This window comes from Hemicordylus capensis, chromosome 4 (genome assembly GCF_027244095.1).
Source record: "Hemicordylus capensis ecotype Gifberg chromosome 4, rHemCap1.1.pri, whole genome shotgun sequence".
Lineage (NCBI taxonomy): Eukaryota > Metazoa > Chordata > Lepidosauria > Squamata > Cordylidae > Hemicordylus > Hemicordylus capensis.
In genome coordinates this window covers 3832648-3858235 of record NC_069660.1, presented here as the reverse complement: position 1 = coordinate 3858235, position 25588 = coordinate 3832648, and the positions used below count along the sequence as shown (strand labels likewise).

At 48.6% G+C, this 25588-nt stretch overlaps 1 protein-coding gene across 2 annotated transcripts in view; it reads left to right on the top strand.

Annotated features, from left to right (window-relative positions):
- The window catches only part of EFCAB8 (EF-hand calcium binding domain 8), a 55035-nt gene that overhangs the window by 16030 nt on the left and 13417 nt on the right, over window positions 1-25588 (top strand). For both annotated transcript variants that reach the window (XM_053242955.1, XM_053242956.1), the window contains exons 7-20: window positions 950-1055; window positions 2739-2823; window positions 4070-4182; window positions 4389-4462; window positions 7158-7288; window positions 11140-11207; window positions 11478-11626; window positions 12558-12695; window positions 15656-15751; window positions 17322-17549; window positions 18241-18311; window positions 19766-19973; window positions 20802-21023; window positions 25298-25423. In XM_053242955.1, the coding sequence (XP_053098930.1) occupies window positions 950-1055; window positions 2739-2823; window positions 4070-4182; window positions 4389-4462; window positions 7158-7288; window positions 11140-11207; window positions 11478-11626; window positions 12558-12695; window positions 15656-15751; window positions 17322-17549; window positions 18241-18311; window positions 19766-19973; window positions 20802-21023; window positions 25298-25423 (1815 nt within the window). The remainder of the gene's footprint in view (window positions 1-949; window positions 1056-2738; window positions 2824-4069; window positions 4183-4388; window positions 4463-7157; window positions 7289-11139; window positions 11208-11477; window positions 11627-12557; window positions 12696-15655; window positions 15752-17321; window positions 17550-18240; window positions 18312-19765; window positions 19974-20801; window positions 21024-25297; window positions 25424-25588) is intronic.

The following is a 25588-nucleotide window of genomic DNA, read 5'->3' as shown; positions in this document are numbered from 1 at the left end:
GCTGTGTGGTTAACCTGGCGGATGGTCAGCCTGCAAACAGCACGGCTCTCAGGCTGGAGAAAGAAGAGCAACCCGAGCGGCCTCCTTTGGTGCCCTCCTGGTTTGTCCGGATGAGCTGCCACAGCAGACTCCTGCAGCAGAGAGCACTAAAGCTGCCTCCGTTTGCGGCTGGAAGAAGCCTCTGCGGAGATCGGCACTCTCCAGAAGGAAAGGGACCCTCTCGGGCATGAATGTCTGGGTCCCCAGATTTGGCCATTGTGCCTAGGGATGATGGGTGTTGTAGTGCATGCAACAGTTCAGGACCCAGGTTTGGGCAGTCCTGCCTTAGCCATTTGACTCAGTGGCACTCGGTCTCAGCAACTCTTGGGAACGGGTAGCCAACGGCCGGAAGTAAAAAGCATCCATTGGTGGGGTGTGTGTGTGCTTTGGGTCAGGATTGTGGTGCAGGAGAACGGGAGGCTCTAACCCTTTCCCTCTGAGCCGTGGCCGTCCTACAGATGCCTTGCTGCTGGCTGTGGAGTGGAACGTTCATGGGTGCAAGGATGGTCTGGTAGAAGAACAAGCCACTGGGCGCTCCCAGAGTCACAGAGCTTCTTCACAACACCCAGTCTGGCTTTCAAGCTGCCGCCATTTCTTGCCTCTGTTCATTCTGATTGTTTTACCTGCTCCCACTTTATTGTTCTGTGGCGGGCCCTGCAGCCTTGGCTCTCCAGCTGTTGTTGAACTACAACTCCCATCACCCCAGCCACAGTTTATTGTGCCTGGGGATGATGGGAGTTGGATTCCAACAACAACTGGAGAGCCGAGGCTGCTGGCTCCTGGTTTGGTGGTCTTGTTGCATTGTTAGCTGCCTTCTGAACCAGTGTGATGAAGAGGCCGGAGAGATGTGGGTGTGTGACACAACTTGGCCACCAAGGGATGTCCATGGGTCTCCCCCGTCCCTCTGCAGCTCGACCAGACCAAGCGGCGCCACAGTCTGAAGCTCTGGGCGATGGACATGCTGTGCCTGCCCAACATCAACTTGTTGGCCGTTGCCTCGACCGACCAGGATATCGGTAAGCGCTGCAGCTGCCTGGTGGGCGGCGTGGTGGGGTGGGGGTGGTTGTCCCATTCGCAAGGCGGCAAGAGGACCCTTCATGTCATTCCCAGGGATGGGCTTGGGGGAGGAATTCGGCTGGAGACCCTTTGGAGTGCCTCATTCATCACAGAAGAGAAGTTGGCCTCTAGATTCCTGGAAGTTGTACTCTCCGGCTGGGAGTCCTTTCCCATATAATCCCAGACTCAGGCTGTGTGGTGGTGGTGTGGAGTGTGTGGTTACTTGGTAGGGACCTGGATTGAAAGCCCTTTGCACATGCTTTGGGGCACTCTCTTCTTGTGAAGTAAACAGTGCCCTAAGGCTTCACATAAGGTCCTGTGCTTTTTTGCCAGCTGTGAATCCTCATGGATAGATCTGCTGTGAAACATTTTTGCCTAACCCATGCTGTCACCCTTACCTCCCACTTCTAGGGGAAGGGCCTATGCGAGAACTAGTTTTGTGGTAGCAAACATGAATGGGTCCCTTTGCTAAGCAGGGTCTGACCTGGTTTGCTTTTGAATGGGAGACTACATTTGAACATTGTAAGATATTCCCCTGAGGGGATGGGAGGCCACTCTGGGAAGAGCATGTGCATGCAGAAGGTCCCATGTTCTCTCTCTGGCATCTCCAAGACAAGGCTGAGAGAGGTGCCTGCCTGCAGCCTTGGAGATGCCTCTGCCAGTCTGCGTAGACAATACTGAGCTAGATAGACCAATGGTCTGACTCAGTATATAGCAGCTTCCTATGTTCCTAAGGGGCTGTAGCTCAGTGATGGAGTATCTGCTTTGCATACGGAAGGACCCATGTTCAGTTTCTGGCATCTCCAAGTAGGGCTGGGGAAGACCTCTGAGCATGAGACCTTGGAGAGCTGCTGCCAGTCAGTGTTAACAATACTGGGCTAGGTGGACCAAGGGCCTGACTCTGTATAAGACCGCTTCCTATGTTGGAAAACAAATAGAAACAAGATAGTTATTTAGCATTAGCTTTTTTGCCCTTGTACGAGAGGTTTTATCTTATTTCTATTTTATAAGGTTATAATTATCTCTCTTCTAATTTCTGCGATATGTCTATTTAGCTTCATATAGTCCTTCTGATTTTATATCTATTCCTTATTATTCTAACTGGTGTATTTTGCATATTGTTGTGCCCTGAAGGAGAGCTCTGTTAGTCAGAGGGGAAAACTTATGGGCATATAATGCTGATAGCAGCATTTCTTTTCTTTTTTCTTTTTTGGAGGAAGGATTTGTATCAGAGCTGTGGTATGGGAGAAAAAAGTTGGACCGGGATGCAAATCCCTCCCCAAAGCTGCTTTTGTGGGAAGAAAATTTACATCAGAGGTGAAACTCCACCATTGGAACTTCCACGAGCTTCTCAGATCACAGTGTCTGAAACTATTGAACTGGGCCATCCACTGTCGGTCTGTATTGACTGGCAGTTCAGTGCAACCCATCTCTGCAGCCTGGCAGCTTTTCTCCAGGCTCTCGGACAAAGGCCCTCCCTAGCCATATGGGGTACGTGGGGATGAGCAGATGCCAGGGGCTGTAGCTCTGCTACTCTCCTCCTAACGCATTTCAGTGGAATCTGGCTTACACATGTGCAGCTGCTGTGAGGAATCAAGTCGTGTTTCTGCAATCCCTATGGTGTCTTTTCTGGTTTTCCGCAGAGTTCTTTGATATCGGTGGTAACAAATGTGACCGGCTCTTTACCCTCGTGGACCTCGATGGGTGTGTCACAGCCATGGATTACTGGTATGTCAACAGGCATGTGGGCTATGCACTCCTCTCTCTCTCTCCGTCTCTCTCTCTCTCTCTCCCCCCTCCCCACTGCCTGCAGTTCCTCAGGTGCTGGGGAAGCTGGAGACCAGGGACAGTTAGCCCTCCCCAGTTGTGCAGTCCAGCTTAGCCATCCTGACAGAGTGTGGAGGCAACAGCCTTCTTTATCCACTCTCTCCTGTTGTTCAGCATGTGGATGTTCCTTCTAGGTACCATGAATAAGAGCTGTTGATATGCCCAGCATCCTCCGTGCTTTTGCCTAAGCCCCTTTAAAGCCATCTCTAAGTTCATGGCCATTACAATGTTTTATGGAAACACATTCCTTAATTCAGGGCTTCTTAAGTTTAGGGAGAGGAGAGCTGGTCTTGTGGTAGCTAGCATGACTTGTCCCCTGAGCCAAGCAGGGTCTGCCCTGATATGAATGGGAGACTAGAAGTGTGAGCATTGTAAGATATTCCCCTCAGGGGATGGGGCCGCTCTGGGAAGAGCAGAAGGTTCCCAGTTCCTTCCCTGGCAGCATCTCTAAGATAGGGCTGAGAGAGATTCCTGCCTGCAACCTTGGAGAAGCCGCTGCCAGTCTGTTAAGACAATACTGAGCTAGATGGACCAAGGGTCTGACTCGGTATACGGCAGCTTCCTATGTCCCCAGATGTTAGGAACATAAGGAGCTGCCATATACTGAGTCAGATCACTGGTCCATCTCGCTCAGTATTGTCTACACAGACTGGCAGCAGCTTCTCCAAGGTTGCAAGCAGGAATCTCTCTCAGCCCTCTCTTGGAGATGCCAGGGAAGGAACTTGGAGCCTAGATGCTCTTCCCAGAGCGGCTCCATCCCACAAGGGGAATATCTTACAGAGCTCACACTTCTAGTCTCCCTTTCATATGTAACCAGGGTGGGTCCTGCTTAGCTTAAGGGGACAAGTCCTGCTTGCTACCACAAGACCAGCTGTAGCTGGACTTCAACTGCCCTCACTCCCAGCCACAGCTGTTATTGCCTGGATTGGGGCCCCCTGCATGCCAAGCAGCTCCTCTGCCACTGCGGTGCTGCGCTCCCTCACCCAGGAGGGGATTTGTCTCCTAGTCCCAACTGTGAAGCAAAGAGGCAGCTGTTCTTCTGTCTGTGGCTTCCAGGCTGGCTTCCAAGCTAGGCCAGGTTTCAACTTGGCCAGTGGCTACAGGGTCTAGGGGGCTATTTCCCTTCTTCTCTTCCTACTTGAACTAGGACAGATGGATTGAAAGGGGTGTTCTGTGTTGGGGACGTGAAGGGGAACGTGCTGATCTTCACCTCGACGGATGTTATGACGAACGGACTTTTCAACGTCCGCAGCTACATAGGTGAGCCCAAGGCTGGGTATGGTACAGTGGGGCAGGGAACGGGCATTGGGCAACCTTCCTGCCCAGCAGAGTGAGGCCGCTGCCTTAAGCAACCGTGCGGAATGCCATCAAAGGGCTGGGAAATGACCCACTATTTAATTAATGCTGTTTTGGAGGAGTTGGAATTTGCTGACCCACAATGGACACCTTTGGCCTTCTCCTTCCAGGTGGCTTAGCCAGAGTGCCTGTGCAAATCCTGATGAAAGGAAAGACCCCGCTATACAGGAATTTCACCGTGTCTGTGAGTCTTGCAATGAACTTGCTTGGTTTGGAGCAGAGATTCCCAAGAGGGCACCAGACAGAACATCAGCCTAACTCTAGAGCAGGGGTTCCCAAGTCTGGATGTGGTTGGACTACAACTCACATCATCCCCAGCCCCAATTTACCTGTGGAATCCTCTGTCCATAGCACACACACAAAGGCTGAGTCCAGCTGAGTATGCATTGGTCCCTGGAGGCATCCAACTGTCCCAAGTCCCTGCTCCTCACATTGGCCCTGCTGGTCAAGTTAGCCGACTGAAGATCCTGGATGGCACAACATAGTTGGAAAACCGATTGGGTGGAACTGGGATGCCAGCACTCATTGTGAGCAGCAGAAAAAGAGGGATGGTTCTCTTTTGTTTGGGCTCCAACTCCCATTTTAAAAAGATAATTTTTTAAAACATTAATATCCCACTTTTCCTCTGAGAAGCTCAGAGTACATGGTTATGTTTAGCCTCACAACAACCCTGTGAGGTAGGTTAGGCTGAGAGATACATGACTGGCCCAAAGTCACTCAGTGAGTTTTATGGTTGAATGGGGATTCAAACTTGGGTCTCCCCGGTCCTAGTCCTACACTCTAACCGCTATGCTGGCTCATGGATTCAGCCAAAACGAGATGGCAGAGTCCTGAAGTGGTAGAATGAAGACTTCAGAGAGTAGGTGTGTGAAGTGATTTGTATTATATTCTGAATTGAATGGATATTCCCAAACTACTTCACTATTGTAAATAGGATTTCCATGTAAAAATGCTTGTAGAGTGCCCATGTATGTTGTAAAGAATGCTGGCAGGGTCAAGAGTCCATGCCTGCAGTAACATAATTTTACTTTGAGAATATCAGTTTGACAGTTTGGTTTTGGAGGGAAGGGAAGTTTTGGAAAATGGAGGCAACTTTGTGTTACACAGATTGGGTTGTTTAAAAAACTGTTAGAGCACTGTGTGGGGTGTGTTCAGTGAGGCAGGTTGGTTGGGTTTGGAAGCTTTGAGAGATGGCCAAGAAAAAAGAGTTGAAGTGAAGCTGGAGTCTGGAGAGAGACTACAGAACTGAAGGATTTCTGGCAGAGATCTGTTAAAATCACTGGCAGAGAGATGTAATCTATGCAGAGCTGAAATCACACAGAACTGGAAAAGAACAGAACCTGAGGCAGAATTGAGGAAAAGCCAGAATTGCTAAAGGTGTTCATCAAGGACCCAAAGTTAGGGCTCAGTGAGAGTCAGGTCAGTGGGTGTGTTTTTGACCACATTTTGTTTGTTCTTTATGATCTTTTGGTTAATGGTTTTTTTTAATTAAACTTGTGAAGCAACTTTTGATTTAAAATTGAACTATTTGCAAAGTAAAATTATTTGTTTATCTTTATTTATTTATTTTAAATGTAGCTTCTGTTTACTCCACCCCACGCCTATGGGTCTTATCACTCTACCAAAGTTTGTGTTTGCAACAGAAGTTTGAAAGGCTGTTGTGGTAGACTCAGCCCAAAGCACAAAGGTCTACTTGGTGGCAGCAGTTAAACTAGTAATTGTCAGGGTCTCGTGGTGGCAAGCGGTGGGATAGACAGGTATTCCTCCACAAGGTGGCTGGGGGAAACCTCATTTTGAATGCTTTTTTATTTTTATTTATTTATTCAATTTTCATACCGCCCTTCTCAAAAATGGCTCAGGGCGGTTTACACAGAGAAATAATAAATAAATAAGATGGATCCCTGTCCCCAAAGGGCTCACAATCTAAAAAGAAACACAAGATAGACACCAGCAACAGTCATTGGAGGTCCTGTGCTGGTGGTGGATAGGGCCAGTTACTTTCTCCCTGCTAAATAAAGAGAGTCACCACGTTAAAAGGTGCCTCTTTGCCAAGTTAGCAGAGAGGTTGACCTATTTAGCTACATGTTGACCTATGTAGAAATAAATAAATACTGTAAAAACTAGCCCATCAATAATAAATAAAATAAATAAAAACATTTATTTATTTTTTATTTATAAATAAATAAATACTCAAACTAGCCCAGCAAATGGAAACTTTTGCTCTGATTTGCTAGTTTTCATTTTGTAGAGAGTTTAAAAAACAACACGAGAGCTTTTGAGTTTTTCCTTGCTGACACCTCATTCTATTGCACATTCTTATTTATTTATTTTTTATTTTATTTATTGTTACATTGATATACCGCCTTTAATTAAAAACATCTCAAGGTGGTTTATAGCAGAATTTAAAAACAAGATTGTAAAAATGACACAATTAAAATATTAAGCTAAATATTTTATTCTGCATTCTGTTGCATGCCTCAGGTTCTTCCTAAGAGGATTGATACTTTATTTTATTTTAATTTATTTATTCTTACACTTTTATCCCACTCTTCCTCTGAGGAGCTCAGAGAGGTGTACACGGCTATTTTTATCCTCACAACAACCCTGTGAGGTAGGTTAAGTCTGAATGACTGGCCCAGAGTCACCCAGAGAGGTTCATGGTTGAATGGGGATTCGGAGTCGGGTCTCCCCGGTCCTAGTCCAGCACTCTAAGCACTGCACTGTGCTAGTCAGGTAGAGTGACCCAATCCTCTCTTTGGATTTCCAAAAGTTGGCTTGCATGGAGACGGAATACTTCTCACCTTGCTCCCTGCACAGGTTGCCACCCCTGCAGCCTTTGTTCTTACAAAGTCCCTCCTCTCCTTCTTCCTCCTCTTCAGGCTTTGCACGGGGACTGGTGTCAGCAGATCATGTATATCCCCCAGCTCAATGTCGTTGCCTCCTGCACACCGGCTGAAAAAAGCGCCATGGCACTGACGTCTCTTCCGCTGCATAACATTGGTAAAACCCAGTAAGAGAGGCCTTTCCCTTTCCACTCCGTAAATCAAACATTAAAGCAGGGCTTTTCAAAGCTGGGTCCCCAGATGTGGTTGGACCACAACTCCTATTGTCTCCAGCTACAATGACTGAGGATGAAGGCAGTGGTGGTCCAACCTCCTTTGAGCAATCCTACATTAAGGGGTTAAAAGCTTCAGAACTCAACTATTCCCCCAGCAAGAGGGAAATTGGGCCAGACCTTCAAAAGAGGTATTTATCACGGTAAAGGTATGTCAGGGATGTGAGATAGAGGCTGTATCACCTACATGGCAATTTCCCAGAAAGCCTTTCAAGTGACAAACCCAGTGCCTGCAAGGGCTCTGGGCAATCAAGTGCCCGAGGACATGTTTGGAAACTCTTAGGATGGGCAAGAGACTGGAAAATGACCTCCAGGCCTAGAATATACACCCAGCATTTGGCACAGGGCTCCCATCTGCAGGAAGAAACCAAAAGGAGTCAGCCTTGGTAAATAAAAAAAATTCTTCCTCAAGAAGATGTGGCTGTGCAGCAGATCTATGGTTGTAAGGCAGCAAAAACTGTAAAAGAAAAATGAATAAATAAAATTGTGTGTGAGTGAATGAATGAGACCTCAAAATGAATTGGGCATTACAAACTGAAAGTCCGAAGTGAGCTGGATGTGTCCGACTGAAAGAATAACACAAGTGTGTCTGTGTTTACCAAAAACAAATAGCATGACGCCAGGTTTCCAACCTTGTTGTTTACCCTTCCCATCAGGGAGCTGTAGTCTGGCATTGTTTGGGGATCCAGCGTTCAGAACTCCTGCCTCTTCCCCTGGGAAGAGCAGAAGGTCTCAAGTTCCCTCCCTGACAGCATCTCCAAGAATAGGGCTGAGAGAGACTCCCACCTACAGCCTTGGAGAAGCCACTGACAGTCTGTGAAAACAATACTGAGCTAGATGGACCAAGGGTCTGACTCAGTCTATGGCAGCTTCCTATGTTCCTATTATTTAGATAAATGCCTTCCATCACAGTGACAGGCAGCATTCACCTCTTCAGAAGATTGCTGCTGTAAGGGTGAGCAGTGTGGTGAGGTGGGGTGAGTGAAGCACTGGCGGGACGTCAGACCCATTGTGGAATGCTGTGGGGCCTTTTAAGCTGGATGTAGTAGATATCATCATCCAACTCTGCGTGGTTGGCTTACAGGTGTGGGAGAGTATTGTCCTGACTCCACTGCCTGCATGGTGCTGCAAGGGAGCTACTGATCCAGAAGAAGTCATTTTCTGCCTCTGGATTTATTGGCCCCCTTCTTGGATTCCTTCCAGCACCATCTGATGTGCAGAAATAGTTGGACTGGGTATACCCTGTATAAAAGGCACACACTGCAGCACCCTCTGTGAAGAGGAGCTTATGAAGTCCGAAGAGCAAACTGGAGAGGAACCAGGCGGTGGTCATTTCCTCTTCGACCCCCTCCCTCCAAACATTTTGAAAATGGCCTCTGTGTGTTCCCACACCTACGGGAGACCCACAAAAGGGTTTCCTAGGACTGTGGATTTGGGGCATGGCTGGTTGCTTCTGCTCTGATCCAGGATGGGAAAAGGAAACCAAGAAGAATCATTTTGCCTTCTACTTGGCAACCAGCTCACTAAACTCTAAAAGCAAGTCTTGGAGGATGACTTCATTGCATCTCAGCAGGGAACCCAATTAAGCAGCTTCTCCAGACTTTGTTTTGAGGCTTGACTGAGTTTGTTGTGGTGGAGGTGGAGATAAGAGGAGCCTGGCAGTTGGTTTCATTGCCCTGCGGCTAGCAGAGGTGAAACGGACAAAGCTTCCTTTGGGGGTGGGAAATCAAGGAGATTCTCCTCCTGCTTCTATGGGAAAGCACATGAATTAGCCCCACCCTGCTTTTTAAAGGGAGGTAGGCACAATAGCTGTACTCCCTCCTCCACAAAGCAAAGTTGTCTTCTCTGCAGCAAGGCATTCCTACCCTGCTCTAAGGGGCGGGCACAGGAAACTATATGCAGTGGTTGGGAAAACTTTGCAGGATTGTCTTGGGAAGTCTGGGACGATAGTTGCCAAAGGCCAAACTGCATGTTACATTAAGCATACTATGGGTGCTGGTGTGTTTGTTTTGTTAAACAGCAGGGGTGGGGTGGGGTGGGGGAAATCCAGATCAGGACTTCAGCGATGAGGAGAGGGGATTTCACACATTGTCTCTTTCACAGTCCTGATCTGGATTGCAGCTGCTATTTGTCCTCCAAATAGCTGTCAGTGGCAAGGGTTCAATCTCCTTTCCTGCTTGCTGTGGTCCCAATCCAGATCTCCCTGCATCTGGCTACTTTTTAGGGGGGAAAGCACTCCCCCCCACCAGTACTGTACTTAATGGAATGCATAATTTGACCCTAAGAGAGTGAGCTTGCAGATGGAGAAGTACGCTCATATATGTGTGAATGACTGTACTTGTGCTTGTTTTTAAAAGTGAACCTAGATACAGGCCCTTCATATGCATGCTACGGATAGGAAGTGTAGTTCTGTACCTGAGTTCAATCAATTTACAATCATGTAAATGATTGTACCTGTGTACACAGATCTGTACTTTTGTACACTATACGCTCATACGAGTGACGAACATGATGTGTGAATGGGTCTGCAGGCAAACCACTATTCTCTCAGTCTCCCCATATGGGGATAACTACTGAACTACCGCACAGGGTTGTTGTATGGATCACAGTGAATCTATCCCTCCATCCATCGGCAGAGCAATACAAAATGCCATCAGTGCTCAAGACTGTTCTATAAATGCTGAGCACTTCCAGAGGGAGAGCTGCGATAGCTGCTGCCGCAGCAAGAACAGCAGCTCTTGTGGCACTTTAGAGTCAAACACATTTCGTGTAGCAGATGCTGTGGTGGGCTACAGTCCATGAAGTGTTCTGCAAAAGAAATGGGTTAGACTCCAAGATCTAACAAGACCCTTTGTTGGGAATACAAAAGGTTGGTTTTGTATTCCAATGGCTCATGGTTGCAGTTCAGAGAATGGGCCAGCAGAGGGTGCACTTGCACTGCATTTTGCCCACAAGTGGGTTGTTCTGAACACAGGGAAGCTGTTTACATGCATGCCCAAAAGCTGGGTTAAGGAAGCCCAGTCCAGTTTTGTGTGTGTATGTCTGCACCACCAGGAGCCATGTGGCCCTTGGCGGCAGCAAGCCTGCTTAGGGAGCCTGCTGCTTAGCCCGGGTTTTGGGTGCCAGGGTGCCCCCAAAGTGGGCTAAATGCTCAGTGCCATGTGGCTTCGTGTGGCACCTACACACAAGTCTGGCTCCACAGGTCGGGCGGGGGGGGGGGCTCTCCATAGTGCATGACACACTTGTGCAGTGCATTATGGCCTGCGGGCCCCCCAACCTCCTGGCCCCCTCCCTGCTACTGACAGCTGATCTGGCCACCCAGCAACATGGATGGGATCGTCTGTGGGGAGGCCCGCTTTTTGTGGCTTCTTCCCCGTGCCTCGTCTGAGCCCATCCTCCGGTCGTGAGCATGGGCTCAGGGGGGGGGGGGGAGTTCTGTGGCGCCTGAATAGCCAGCAACTGAATGGTGGCATGAGCCTCCTTGGCTGGATGCACCAGAAGGGTTGGTGGGTGGGCCGTTCTGGACTAGCTGACTTGCTGTAGACATCTGGTCCAATTCCTCTTGCATGGGCACTTCTGGATCTCAGTCTACACATTCTGGTGGCGGTTCTGCAATTTGTCGTGCATTCAGTGAATGTTTTTCCGACTCCGTTCTCTGCAAAGCTTGAAATCCCGCCGCCCCCCCCCCCACAAAACAGAGGCCTGTAAGCATTCATCACCCTCCTTCTCTCTCCTCTTTGTCCCAGATCAGCCGTGATTGTTCTGAGGAAAGGCATCCTCTGCTTTGACTACTCCCCCGACATGAACATTCTTGGTATGTTTTCCTAGAAACCGCTACTTAAAAGAAATGAAGCTGCCTCCCAGTGGAGTCTGGCCCTGGTGCAGCTAGCCTGATATTGTCAGTTCTGACTGGCAGCATCTCCCCAACACACACATTGGCCCTTCTGGGCTGGGGATTATGGGAGGTGAAGGCCAACAACATCTGGTGACCCCAGTTTGAGAAGCTCTGCCTGAAGGTGGTGGAGCATTGGCCGTTCGGCTGACATGTTGGGATGTGACCTCCCCCCTGCCCCTCTCTTGCCAGTGACGGGGGGATTCGAGCCGCTGATTCAGGTCTGGAACCCCTATGTCACCAGTAGCCCCATCACCCAGATGAAAGGCCACGCCACTGCGGTCACCCACATCATGATCAATGGGAAGAGGAGCACCATCGTCAGCATCTCCAAGGACAAAGTAGGGCGCTTGATGGGGATGGGGGAGACAGGGAGGGCATGTCTGGGTGGGGACTCCTCGTCATCCCCCTGGGTGGGGCTTGGAAGTGTGTGGAGATTAGAATAAGAGAAGATTAGAGTTGGGCGCGTCCTTGGAGGCCGTGTTCTTTCTAACAGGGATTCCCAGATGTTGTTTACTACACTGCCCAGCACCCCCTGCTGCAATGGTCTATGGCTGGGGATTATGGGAGCTGTAGTCAACAACATCTGAGAATGCCCATTAGAGGGAATACTGCTTGGTACAAGAAAATGGCCATCCTTGGGGAAGAGGGAGAGTTGGAGGATATGCACACGTGCCTGTGTCTGTATGTCAGCAAATGTTTTCTGCTGAGGGTGGGCTGGAGCTCCTTTGAATTCACCCTGGAGCAAAACAGATTTTGCCCTTAATACTTTCCCTCCTGTAACCACTGCCCCGACAGAAATTTTTCTCCTGACAGGGATTTACTTTCAGTCTCTAAAACTCAAACGGGAGAAAATCAGCTGGAGGACATGGCTTTGGGGTAAGGATTTAGCCACGGGTGGCTCCAAGAGGGGACGGAGGGAGGAGGGGAAGCACGTATCCCCTCTGATAAGTTGCTTGGCCCTCATTTCTGCTTCAGAATTTGAACATGTGGGACATCGCTCGCCCACCCATAAATGCACTTTGCCCCTTCTGTGCCACCAGTGGATTTAGCCACATTGCATTTTGAAGCACTCCCCCACACTTGTGAGGACTCCTCTCTCTCTCTCACACGCACACGCACGTCCACGGCTGCTTTTCCCCTCTGCAGGCTTCTGGGTGAATACGGGAAGCTCTTGAGCCTGTCTGGTTACTTCTGCAGGGATCGCGGCCGTGCTGGGTTCCATCATTGCCCCAGCCCTCAACGCTTTGCTTCCCCTCTTGCCGCCTTCAGAATATCCGCATCTGGGACCTGCTGGATCACTTCTGCCTGCAGTCGATCCATGGCAGGAACGTCCCCTTGGGGAACTGGCCCATTTCAGCCGTCTGCTACTACCAGCCTAGCAATATCTTGGTTTGTGCCACATACACGGTGAGGGGGTTTGTGAGACGGAGGGCAAGGCAAGGGAGTCCTGGGTCTTGACTTGGGGCCCAGGTTCCCACAACCTGGGTCTGGTGTCCAGGGTTGACGCCAAGGGGTCGTGGGAGGGCTCTCCAAAATATTTCCCGCTTGCCCATACACCAGACTGGAGCTCTACAGAAAAGTGTCGCACCATGCAGGCATCGGCCCTCTATGGCCCCATGGCTTGAATTCACTACTTTAAGAGGCCTCCACTGTTTAAAGGAGCCCCATCCACTCTCTCCTCTGCTCCAAACAAGCAGCAGAAGCCAGTGCAGCCTGGTAGGCAGGGGGCTCCTCCAGCCCCCCAGGAGCCAGGCCAACCCCTGAACCTCCTTCTTGGCCAGGAACTGGCCTGGATGAAACCATGTGGGCAGCAGGGTGGGGGGCCGGTTCATCTCCCCGATGGATTTCAGCTGGCCTGACCGTCACCTCCCTCCCATCCCAGCCACACAATCTTGAACAGATTGGTGTGAGTATTCCTGCAGCAAGAGGCTTGCATTTTGGGCGGTCTACAAATGTGTTAAATAAATACATAAATCATGTGAAAGAACATTCTCATGCTTTTGACAAGTGAAAAATTACCCAGAATTGACACAAGGATGTACTTTTTCACACAATACATCATCAACCGATGTAATTCTCTGCCACAAGATGTGGTGACAGCCCAAAGCCTGGATAGCTTTCAGAAGGGCTTAGATACATTCATGCAAGACAGGTCTCTCAATGGCTAGTAGTCTGGTGGCTATAGGCCACCTCGAGCCCCAGAGGCAAGGTGCCTCTGAATACCAGAGGCAGGGGAGCAATAGCAGGAGAGAGGGCATGCTCTCACCTCTTGCCTTTGGGCTTCCCAGGGGCATCTGGTAGGTCACTGTGGGAAACAGGATGCTGGACTAAATAGGCCTTGGGCCTGACCCAACAGGTTGCTCTCATGTTCTTGCCTGAGGAACCACATGATGAATGACCAGTTAAGGGTCTTGACTATTTATTATTATTATTTATTATTTACATTTATATCCCACTCTTCCTTCGAGGAGCTCAGAGCGGTGTACATAGTTATCTTTATCCTCACAACTACCCTGTGAGGTAGGTTAGGTAAGTTAATACCCACTATTGTGGGTATTTAAAAAAAAGGTCTCATGAGCCGAAGTAAGTTGTAGACAGATTGGCTTCTTGCCTTCATTACTAGTACTACTAAAGTAAAGTTGCGCCATCGAGTCAATGTCGTTGACTCCTGGCGACCGCAGAGCCCTGTGGTTGTCTTTGGTAGAATACAGGAGGGGTTGACCATTGCCTCCTCCCGCGCAGTATGAGATGATGCCTTTCAGCATCTTCCTATATTGCTGTAGCCCAATTCATATGTTTCCCATAGTCTGGGAAACATACCGGCAGGGATTCGAATTGGTCAACCAAAGTTCACAAAGTGGTTTACATAGAAAAATAAATAATGCCTAAATAAGATTGTCCCCTGTCCCCAAAGGCTCACAGTCGAAAAAGAAACACAAGGGAGACACCAGCAGCAGCCACTGGAGGGGTGCTGTGCTGGGGCTGGATATTATTTATTTATTTTAAACATTTATACCCTCCTCCTCCTCCAGTGCACTTCTGCTCGGGGCAGCTCACAACAATAAGATAGACACGAGATACACTAAAAGTAATAAAACTAAATAGATTAAACAAACAAAAAAAGTTGTCAGATTAAAAACCATAATCATTAGGATCAAATTAAAACTGAAAATCATAAAAAGCTGAAGTACCTAGAAGATATAATTTAAAAAAAAAATAATTTAAAAAAAGGGGGGGGAGGAACTGGATAGGGCTAGTTGTTCTCCCCCTGCTCAAGAGAAGAGAGTCCCCACTTTGAAAGGTGCCTTTTTGCTCAACTTTAATACGGGGAAATAACCAACATTAGTTACCTTAGCAGGGGTGTCGCTAGGGGAGAGGGGGCCCGTGTTCATCCCTCTCTCTGGCAGCCCCGCAGAGTGAGGGAGATAATGCAGAAAATAGGGAGGGGTGGAGCTGGAGGGCCCTCAGGGGCTGGCGGCCCGTGTTCTGTGAACCCTTTCGCTCAATTATAGCTACGCCCCTGTACCTTAGCTCTGTAAGTATTTCATGTGTAGCAAAATCCTCCTCACTCCTTTTCTCCCCCACACTAATTAGCTTTTCATTCTGCACAGAACTTTTCTTGGCTGGTCTGCTACAGGGAGCCTGATATGATCCCTCCCTCCCTCCCTCCTCCTCCTCGGGTTTTACTGCTCCTTTGTTTGCATTTTTTTTTTTTGCAAACGACTGAAATGACATTTTCATGAATAGCAGTACAAAATATATATTTCCACAACCCCGCTGCCTCCATTCTGGGAAACTGTCTGGTCCTTGTCATCTGCTTATTTTGATGTGGCCTTGGTCGGACGGGGCTGCCGGAGTTCAGACATGACAGTGGGGAACAGAGTCGGAGATGTCAGAAGTTGGGGTTCCCTGCTGCCCTGTCTGGACTCATTCCCATAATGTCCGACGGAGTGTATCGGATCCGACAGGCCTGTTGAACCAACACGACTGCACAGCTCTGTGATCAGTAGTGGCCTGTCCTAATAAGCCGGGAGGGGGCACCAAAGGAGGCAGCATGGGTTGCTCCTCTCTCTCTCTCTCCTGGGTTGCCTGCAGGCCAGCCATTCATCAGGTGGAGCTGCATAGTTAACTGTGCCGCTCTACCTGACAAATGGCCAGCCTGCAGGCAGTGTGGCTCTTGGGTGGGGCAGCAGAGAGAGGGGCAGTTGGAGCTGCCTCCTTGGACGCCCCCCGCTCATTAGGACCAGTCGCTGCTGCCTCTTACCTACAGGCAGCCTTGACAATGGCTGCTGTCTCAGTTGGTGCTCATTTACTTTGGGGAACGTCTCTAGACGACTCACACCTTTTCCTGTCCCATTTTGCTACAGATTGGTATCTTCTTTGGTACAGAGTCCTCCGACGCAGAGATCAAGTCGCATGAGCAGCCACTATGCTGCACGCTGTATAACAAGAACTTTAAGCAGGTGCGCAGCTTTGCTGGAAGATGGAAGGTGTTTTGCCCCAAGGAAATAACAAAGGGCAGTCTTGGGGGTGGGGAGAAGGGGCATGAAGGGCCAACGTGCATGGTTTTCAAATATTTAAAAGGGTGCCAGGTCATGGCTGAAGAGGTGTTCATCCTTCCCACTGATAAGGGAAGCCTTTGGGGAAGGCGCATTTTGGCAGCGTCTCCTCACTTCCTTTAAAACCATTCATGGCTTGGTTAGGTCTGCATATTTTGGAGAGTGCCAGCTTCTCCCTGTAGAAGCTCTCCGTCATGCCTAGTAAGACGTCCTTCATCAAGCACAGGACTCTGCTCCACCTGGCATCATACCGAGAGGTTAGGCCTTTGGCTGGATATTTTATTTATTTATTTATTTATTTAATTTATTCCAATTCTTCTATACCATCCTTCCAAAATGGCCCAGGGCAGTTTGCAATTAAAACAAAACCATTAAAATCAATTAACAGTTAAAACAGAAATTATAAAACAACAACAATTAAACAATTAAAGCACCATGAAACAACAATTAAACAGTCAGAACAGTTTAAAAACCTTGGAAAACCAGGTTACAACATTAAAACCATTTAAAAACCCTGGAAGGCCAGGACAAACAGATAGGTTCTGAGGGCTCTCCTGAAGGCCAATAAATCATCCAAATGATGGATTTCTTCAGGGAGCGCCTTCCACAGTCCAGGAGCAGCTAGAGAGAAGGCCCGTCTCTGAGTCGCCACCAGACATACCAGTGATAACTGGAGACGGACCTCTTCCGATGACCTTAACATGCGGTGGGAATCATGCAGAAGAAGGTGCTCTCTTCTGGATGGGGCAGGGCCTCTTCTGCAGTAGCCCCTAGGCTTTGGAATGAGTTCTCAGAAGTACAGCAATGTACTTGATCATTACATTCTAGAAATAAATGCAAGGTCATGTATTTTGGCAGGCTGTGCACGAAAAACAGTGTTACTCAATGAGTGGGTGGGATTTCACTTGCTTTCTGGGAGGAAAGCTTTTAGACAATCTGCGAGTCCCTCAAAAAGCATAGAGATGGGATGTAACTGTTTTAAGCAAACAAACATGTTGCTTTTTAAACCTGCAAACAAAGACCACCCGGAGGTTTTTCACACATGGTTCTATGCCTTGGGATATCTGAAGAGCGAATCTGCTTTGCAGCAGTTTTGAGGCATTTTAATTCAAGGGATTAGATGGACCATTCGCATAGCCATCAACATCTCCATCAACATCTTCGGAGAAAGCAGAACCCCAGAGTTTTTTTCCAAAAGCTGCTGGAAATAGAGGATTTTTTTTACCCAGGACATAACTCGGGCTAAGCCAGAGTTCGCAGCCTCCCTTCGGAGAAGAACAAAGCCCTGTCTATCCTGGTCCCTGATAGCCTGCAGGGAGGTCGGGTTAAATCCAGCAAATATGTGGACTGGCACACCCCAATCAGGAGTGGATTTGGGGGTGTGGGGTGGGGTGGGGAAGCCCTGTCTGTAAAACCTCCAGGGAGCAGGTCAAACTGTTGGCGTTGAGTTCCCCTGGCCCCCTTTCTACTGCAGGCAGTGAGCGGCTGCTACAATGGGCTCATCTGCGTGTGGGATATCCTGACTGGGCAGAAGATAATGGAGTTTTCCACCTCCCCTGGGCAACCCATGGAAATCACAGCCATGATCTTTGACCCGCCACAGAGGCGGCTGATCACCAGTCTGAAAAATGGGATCATCAAGCTATGGAACTTCAACAACGGTGCCTGTCTGGTTGAGCTGCCGTTCTTGGAAAAGAGTGAGGTCAGCCCTGGGCGGAAGAGAAGGATGGAAGGTGTTGGGTAACCTGGAGTCGGCCTAAGCTTTCACTTAGGCTTGAGTGGAAGAGTTAAGAGATCTGGAACTCTGCATAAATCCCTATGCTCAACTCCCTATGCTCAACTCCCACAGGAAGCCAGTAAAGAAGCTTGGACACAGGAACATAAGGAACATAGGGAGTTGCTATTAACTGAGTCAGACCCTTGGTCCGTCTAGCTCAGTGTTGCCGATTGGCAGCGGCTTCTCCAAGGCTGCAGGCAGGAATCTCGCCCAGTCCTATCTTGGAGATATTGCCAGGGAGGGAGGGAACTTGAAACCTAGATGTTCTTCCCAGGGCAGCTCCATCCCCCAAGGGGAATCTCTTCCAGTGCTCACACATGGAGTCTCCCATTCATATGCAACCAGGGCAGACCCTGCTTAGCCAAGGGGACAAGTCATGCTTGCTGCCACCAGACCAGCTCTCCTCTCTGGACATGTTTAAGCAAACATGCATGCTATTGCCACAGTCTACGTAATTAAAGCACTACTGATTTCCCTGCAACAGGGAATGGCCAAAGGCCACTGTGGCTGGGGATGATGGGAGTTGTAGTCCAACAACATCTGGGGATCCAGGGTTAGGAACCCCTGATGTAACCAGCTTCTTTCTTTCCTTGTTGTTTTTGTGCATTTCCAATAGATCAGCTGTATTTCGTATATGAATAACAAGATTTTTGTGTCTGGGTGGAGTAAGAGAGTGACGTGGTATCTGTAAGTGAGGAGCAAACTTTGCTGTCTTAGTACCAATCTTTTGTCCACTCTGCAGCTTATTTGTGGGGTGGGGTTCCATCGGTGGGAGGAAAAGGGTCTAAAGAACAGCAACGACCCTCCCCTACTTCCAGGGCCCTCTTCCCATGATCTGGGGCTATCTCTGACTGCGATTAGAGAAATCGTGTCCAGAAAGCTGCACAAAGATCACGTCTAATTTAGCCCTAACCTCAAGAAAACACAAATAATTGGGCCTCTTATGGAAAGTTTGTGGGCAGGGCAGAATTTAGCGAGCCATTTTGATCACTGTTCATTGTATCCATTGGTGTGCGTGTGTCACAGCTGAGCTGCCAAACGCTTTGTACTTCAAATGTAGATTGGCTTTTATACCAGTTTCACTGTCATAGCTTGCCTCAAAGAATCCTGGGAACTGTGGCTTGGTGAGGGGATTCTGAAAACTCTGCTAGAGATCCCTAGTCACAGGGGGGTGCAGACAGAGGGGGATGTTGAATTTTTTTTTTTTTTGCGGGAGTTGGGGGGTGAGACGAATGGCACGTTTGGGCAGAGAAAAGTATGTGTTGGGGACTGAAGATATGGTTGGTTGTTGTTTGGTTTAGCAGAGGGTGTTCAGTAGCTGAGGGGAACTCCACACCCCAAAACTCCAGGTCCTAGGATTCCCTGGGAAGAGAAGGGAAGTCAGATTAGTTTTAAATAAAGCCTGTAGTGTAGATCATAAACTTGTTAAGGAGCTGCCTAATCCTTTTGTTCAAGGCTTAATTGCACTCAGAGTCAAGCTATACATTACAGGCCAAAGGCATGCCACGTCCTCTCTTTTGGATTAAAGAGACCCCCCTCCCTTTTTGGAGAACTTCCAACCCCACCCTCCGCCCGGGACCAGAGGCCTGATTGGATTCACTTGCCTGCCTGTGGCTGCTTTTAACTTTAAAAGAAAACAAAAAAGGAGAACACAATTCTCTGTCGTCGCATCTCAAGTGCAGGGCGGGACGAAGGCTTTTTGGTGCCTGAAGCAGACACTCCGGGATGGCTGCTCATCTCCTCCCAGTTGTGGACCCTGGGCAAGCCCCTCTGAAGTGAATTGAACTTCTCAGTGGATTGTGCCTTGTGGACTTCCTCTACTTGGCTTATGAATACGACGAATATTGATATACTGTTTTTCAACAAAACATTTCAAAAGCGGTTTACCTAGTTATAAATAGATAAATAAAAATGGCTATAGAGGCGCTCACTACTTACTATAGAGTCGCTTCTGTTAAAGTGTCTAAATTATTTCATAATACAGATTTCAAAGAGATCTAGAAGTTTGTGTCTGCTATAGGAAAAGAGAGAGAAATGCAGCAGGTTATCCAGTGGGGGTGGGTGGGTGGAGGGTTGCCTGCCTCTATTTCCCCCTTTCTCCTTGCCCGGCTTTAATAGGACTGCTTAACCTTTCTTCCCAGAGACCCCAAAGTAAGGGACAAGGTGATCGAGTGTAAGCACTGGAAGTCGTACCACTCCGATGACATCTTGTGTATGGATACTCACAGCAATAAGCTTTTGGTGACTGCCTCCTGCAACGGAGACATCGTGCTCTGGAACGTCCATTCTGGGCAGGCCTTCTGCCGCTTTAATTCATCAGAGAGTCCTCTTGTGCTCCTTCCTCAAAGAGTAAGTTCAGGGAGGCTCTGTATGCATTGCAATTCCACCTGGAAGGAAGTGGAACTTCACTAAGATTTGGAGTGAAACTCCTCCCCTTCTCCCCTCCCCTTGTACAGAAAGCAGGAACCTTTCTAGCAAGTTCTGCCTGCTGTGATAAAATTCTGTTCAAACAAATATATCCCAGAAGGTAGATTTGATGTTCTTTTGACCAGAGCGTTCCTTAAAGGAGCACTAAGAGAAGCAACAATGGAATAAATTGCCCCATTCAGGGGTGTCCTTAGGGCAGGGTGACCGCCCCAGGCCCTGCTCTTTTAACCCCCATGGACTTTAATTGGAAGGGGCCCCACATTGGCTGATTTGCCCCAAGCTCTACTCCCTGCCAGGGCTCTCTAAGCACAACCCTGGCCCTATTAACTCTCTCCCCCACCAGGTTTAAAAAATAAAATAACAAAATGCATATATATTAAGTGTTTTCCAAAGCATATTCTGTTCTTCTATATTCTTGCATACATGGTTAACATTTCTGGAAGTTGTTCCAGAGCCTGCTAAATGTTCGCCAGCTCTGCTCTCCTTGATTCTACTCAGAATAATCATTTCCGATATCGGTTACTTCCGCTTTCCACGAATGTCTACAGGAATAACTAAGATGTGCATTTTGCTCCAGTTGTCCTGTTAATTGCCCTGTTTATATCTGCTTCTGAGATGTGACCTCCTGCCTAAGCCTTCCACTTTATGCCTTTTGAATGAACGGCAGCTTTCAGTGCATCGGTGCAAGTTGCTCTGCCCTCCGAGGAGGAATGCGCATCCTGGGATGAAAATGGCCTTGTCTTTGATCAGGAGTTCTCCGTGGGCACAGAGGGTCCCAGCCTGAGAGAGAGTCCAAAGAAGGCCGGCAGTTCTCCGGGCAGAGCTAGGAAAAGGCGCTGGGCCTACTCGGTGCCCCGCTCCAGACCCACCTGTTACACCAGACCTGCCAGTGCCAACAACCCGCCCGTGTCTTCCACTCAGAACAAGGATCCAGCTTCTGCTCAGCCTGGAGGCCACATTGCACAGCCCCAGGTATGGCCCTAGGAAGATGCTTGGGAGCAGCAGTGGAGGGATGCAGTCCCAGTACTCTTTTCCTGGCAGGGTCTCAGCAGGGACGCAAAGCCCTCTGCTTTCTACATGGGGACAATGTGCTGCTCTGGTTGCATAATTGATTGCATTATCATTCCTATCATCTTAGAAACAGAGGTGCACCTAGGTAATTTTGGAGCTTGGACCTAAAGTCTTTTGGAGCACCCCCCAACCTCCACACAGAGTATTTTTAACGCCAGCACACCACCCGGGACAGACTAAAAAGGTGCCTCTGCTTAGAAATATAGGAAGCTGCCTTAATCCAAGTCAGAGGCCATTGGTCCATCTTGCTCAGTATTGTCTACACGGACTGGCAGTGGCAGTCAGGTGTTAGGCAGGAATCTTTCCCAGCCCTACCTGGAGATGCTGCCAGGGAGTGAACCTGGGAGAGTCAGCATGCAAGGCCTATGGCGGACTAGTGTCAGGACATCCTACAACGAATGACGGGAATGCCCACTGCAATGCCGTGGTTCCTTCCAAATGGCCAATGGCCTAGAATCTGCATGATCCTTGATGGATTGTGACAGAATCCCCGAAACTGCATATATTTAAGTTGGCATGGGGCATGGCTGTCAGAGTGGGTGTGGCTGTGGGGGCTGTCACGGAGAGTGCCTGCACTCCTCACTTTGCAACGACATCACGGCTTGGGACTGAGGCCAATGGAAGTGGAGCCTCTGCGTTGTGCTGTGCTGGCGGATGCCAAGTCAGGTCTTGCCAGGCCTGCAGCTTTGCCCATCTGGCGGGCACAGGGCTGGCTGCTTCCTCTCTGCTTGCTTTTGTGTTGTCCATCAGTCCCTCGGACTTGGGCTTGTGGTGGAGTGATCCCAAGTGCCACCCCAAGGAAACTGTTAAAAAGCAAGAGGTTGGGCTGCTGGATAAACTCCAGGGTTCAGTTGTGTGCAAGGCTCTTTTCTACCTTAGCAAATGTAGTAAATGCCCAGCAGACTCAAGGGGGTCATCCAGTCCGCCCCTCCTCACAGTGGCCAGCCAGATGCCTCTGGAAGCCCACCTGCAGGGCAGGAAGGCAACAGGTCTCTCCTGCTGTCTGCTCCCACAGCAATTGGTATTCAGAGGTAGACTTCCTCTGAATTTGGGGGTTCCATTAAGCCATCGTAATTAATGGCTGTTGCTAGACCTCTGCTGCTCCTCCTCCAATTTGAATTTGACCAATTCCCTGTTAAAGCCATCTTGGCTAGTGGCCATCACCATGCCTTGTGGTAATCAATTCCATAAATTAATTACGTGTTGTGTGAAGAACTGTCCTTTGACTGTCTTGAATCTCCTGCCAGACCATTTGATGGAGTGACTCTGAATTTAAGTATGATGTGAAAGAGAGAGAGAAAATCTTCCCCATACTATAAGTATCATGTTTCAAACCTCTAGGATGGCCCTCTCTCCAGCTGCCTTTTTTTTTCCCTTCCCCCCCCCTGAAATGAAAAAAGCCTCCACAGCCTTTCCTCCCAGGGAAGGTTCTGCAGGGCCCAAGCTAGAAATGTTTAGATTTAGGTCAGCATCACGAGGCTTTTCAGGCCAGCCTGGGATGCAGTGGATTGCTTCTAGTCAGAGGACTTCTGCTTCTCACACCCAAGATTTAGGTTAGCCTGAAGTTCTGTCCACAGAGTGTGTGCAAGGCTTCAGCTGAAAGAGTTTGTGAGGGTATCGTAATGACAATGCTTAGAATGAGAGAAGTACTTAAGAGAAAAGCTGATGCAAAAATACTAGTTTCTTTATATAGCTACTAGTACAACATTATAATTCACTAAAAGGGCATTATATGAAAGATAATGCCAAGCAGAACCCTGCCAAGCAGAACAGTTGTACTCACAAAAGAGCCAGGGTCAGTGGTGGGTTAACGGAGAGGCAGAGGAGGCATTTGCCTACGGTGGCAAAATTTGAGGAGCAGCAAATTTTGCCCCTCCTCAAATTTTGCCACCCCTCTCTGTGGGCAGTGGTGGCTCCAGCAAGGGTGGAGTGGGTGAGGAGAAAGGACACCCCCCCCTTTACCTTTTTTTTTTTAAAAAAAGGCAAACCTTTTTGTTTAAGGTAAAAAGGTGGCAAAAGCCTTTTTGCCTATGAGTGGCATAAAACTTAATCCGCCCCTGGCCAGGTGAAGTGCTAACAAAACTCCCAAAATCTGCATTGGGATCTACCCTTTTTAGTCTACTTTTCTTAAGGAAAGTAAGCTTATGGAGATCACCCAGCTGTGTCTGAGTCCGTGACGTGTGTGTCTGTCCCCCTTTATCGACTTCGAAATGCATGGACTGATTTGTACCAAATTTGGTACAGTTATAGTGAGGGACACCTCAATGGCATCGTTTGTGAGGATGTCATCCACCCTAATTCAAGATGGATGCATGAAATGTTGAGGTGGAAGTGAGCTAACTTGTGTGAAGACTGTAATTATCAATTAAGATTATAGTGAAAGGAGAGTAGGCAGCTTATTTCTTACCAAAATTTCTTGTGATTATATAGAAATCTTAAGAAATACAAATATTTGTAGTAGTAATAGTAGTAGTAGTAGTAGTAGTAGTATATTGAAATCTTGACAAGACAAAGTTAGAATTCCAATCCTCTTTTAATAGAAAACTTGCTGTCAGGTATAAATTGTTTGCTTTTCCTTCATTGCTGTGCTAATTCAGAGATCTGATTAACTCCTTTCATGTAGATGTATACTTTCCTTCCCTAATCCTTACATTTGAGGAGCAGGGAACAAATTGCAGGGGACCAACAGATGACTCAGTGAAAGCTGTCTATGAAAAACACAAGCCTAAAGTTCCGGGTGAAGAGTCTGCATGTACGATGGCTGTCCTTCCCAGGCCCAAGTGAATCCAATAAATAAATAAAGTGGAGGAAAGGGTGCTTTTTATTTCAACATGTGTGACAGCAGGCCTTTCATAAGGAGAGACATCCAGATCCACGCAGCAGTCTCTCTAAAGCACCCTTACTCATGGTACCTAGAAATGTTGCATCTTTCCCCTCCTGAAATTCCATTGACACAGCCAATATGAAGGCAGTCAAAGCCCCCCATTGTTATTGCTGGCCAACATGATGGGGAGCCCTCCGTCTGTGCTGGGGATGCTGCCCCACTTCAAAGGCAGCCCTGATGGTGTAGCAGTGGGGCTGGTGGGGATGGCCGTAACACAGTCCCCACTTGTGGGCAGCAGTGCTGCACTCTTGGCTCTGGAAACAAGGGAAGGGGCTCTGCAGCGCTGCTGCCCGAGAGCAGCAGCTTTGGGGTTGCCTTTTCAGCTGTGGGGCAGCCCTGGTGGGTCCTGGCCATTGGTGGAGGGCTCCCCATCACATGGGCCACCATTTCTGCCCCCTCCTTGATCTCTTTGTTGCATCTCATTTGAATGAGGGGACTTGTGAATAACTAAACTGATAGGTGGCATCAGCTGCTAGTGACCCAGTGGCCATGGCCAAGAGAGGGCCGAGAGAGATTCCTGCCTGCAACCTGGGAGAAGCCACCGCCAGTCTGTGCAGACAATACTGAGCTAGGCGGACCAGTGGTCTGACTCAGTCTATGGCAGGTTCCTAGGTTCTGTCTGTCCCCAAGTCACATGACCCAGGCCCGAGGCCAGGAGGAATGATAGTACCCAACAAACACCCTGCAAAAGCAAGATACAATCCCAGGACCTGGTCCTAGGCTCAGAAAGATGGAGCTGATCATACACACCAATTCAGTCTGATTGACTCAGAACCCTTCTGAGGACATGCTCTTAGAACAGGAGTCTCCAACCTTGGGTCCCCAGAAGTTGTTGGACTACGACTTCCACCATTCCCAGCCATGACTGAAACTCAGAATGTTGCAGATTTTCCAGTAGACCCAAGGCCTATTTTTTGGGGGGAAGTTTGCTGCTGCTTTAGCCTGAAATGTTCCATTATTTTAAGGCTCCCATCAGCAGCCCAGTTTTCTTCTTTGGGTGAAGCACACACAATCTTTTCAGATCAAGCGTAACCAGATTCAGGCTCAGAAGAACTCAATTTGTTCTCCTGACCATCATTGTTCTGCCAAATGCAGGACTTTAGTCTAACTGAAAGTTAAGGAGAGTCAATTAGATTGGATTTGCGTGCGTGGAATTAGATCAAGCGTTTGGGGAAAATGCTAGACCCTTACCAGGAAAATGGGTGGACTGGGCTCCTGGTATGATAGACGTGACCAATTGCAGTGTTGGGCTAGGCAGGGCCAGATGACGATGCTTTCTGTGATTTTGCAGTCAGCCTGGTGCCTTGCTGGAGGCAAGAAGGGTGCTCACCCCGTCACTCCGGAAACCCCCTTTCTGAAAAAGGATGCACTAACCTGGCAGGAAGAAGTCAGTGCTTCCCAGGTGGCCGTGGAGCAGGTCAGTGGTGCCATTGTGGTAGGAGGGACTTGATATGGGTGGCCTGGAGCAAATCAAACTCTCATCTGAAGGAGGTAAAAATAGCCAAACTCTTTCACTCTGTGGGGATCCGACAAGCAAAGCATTTATCATGAAATGAAGACAAAGCCAAGGGCATCCGGACAG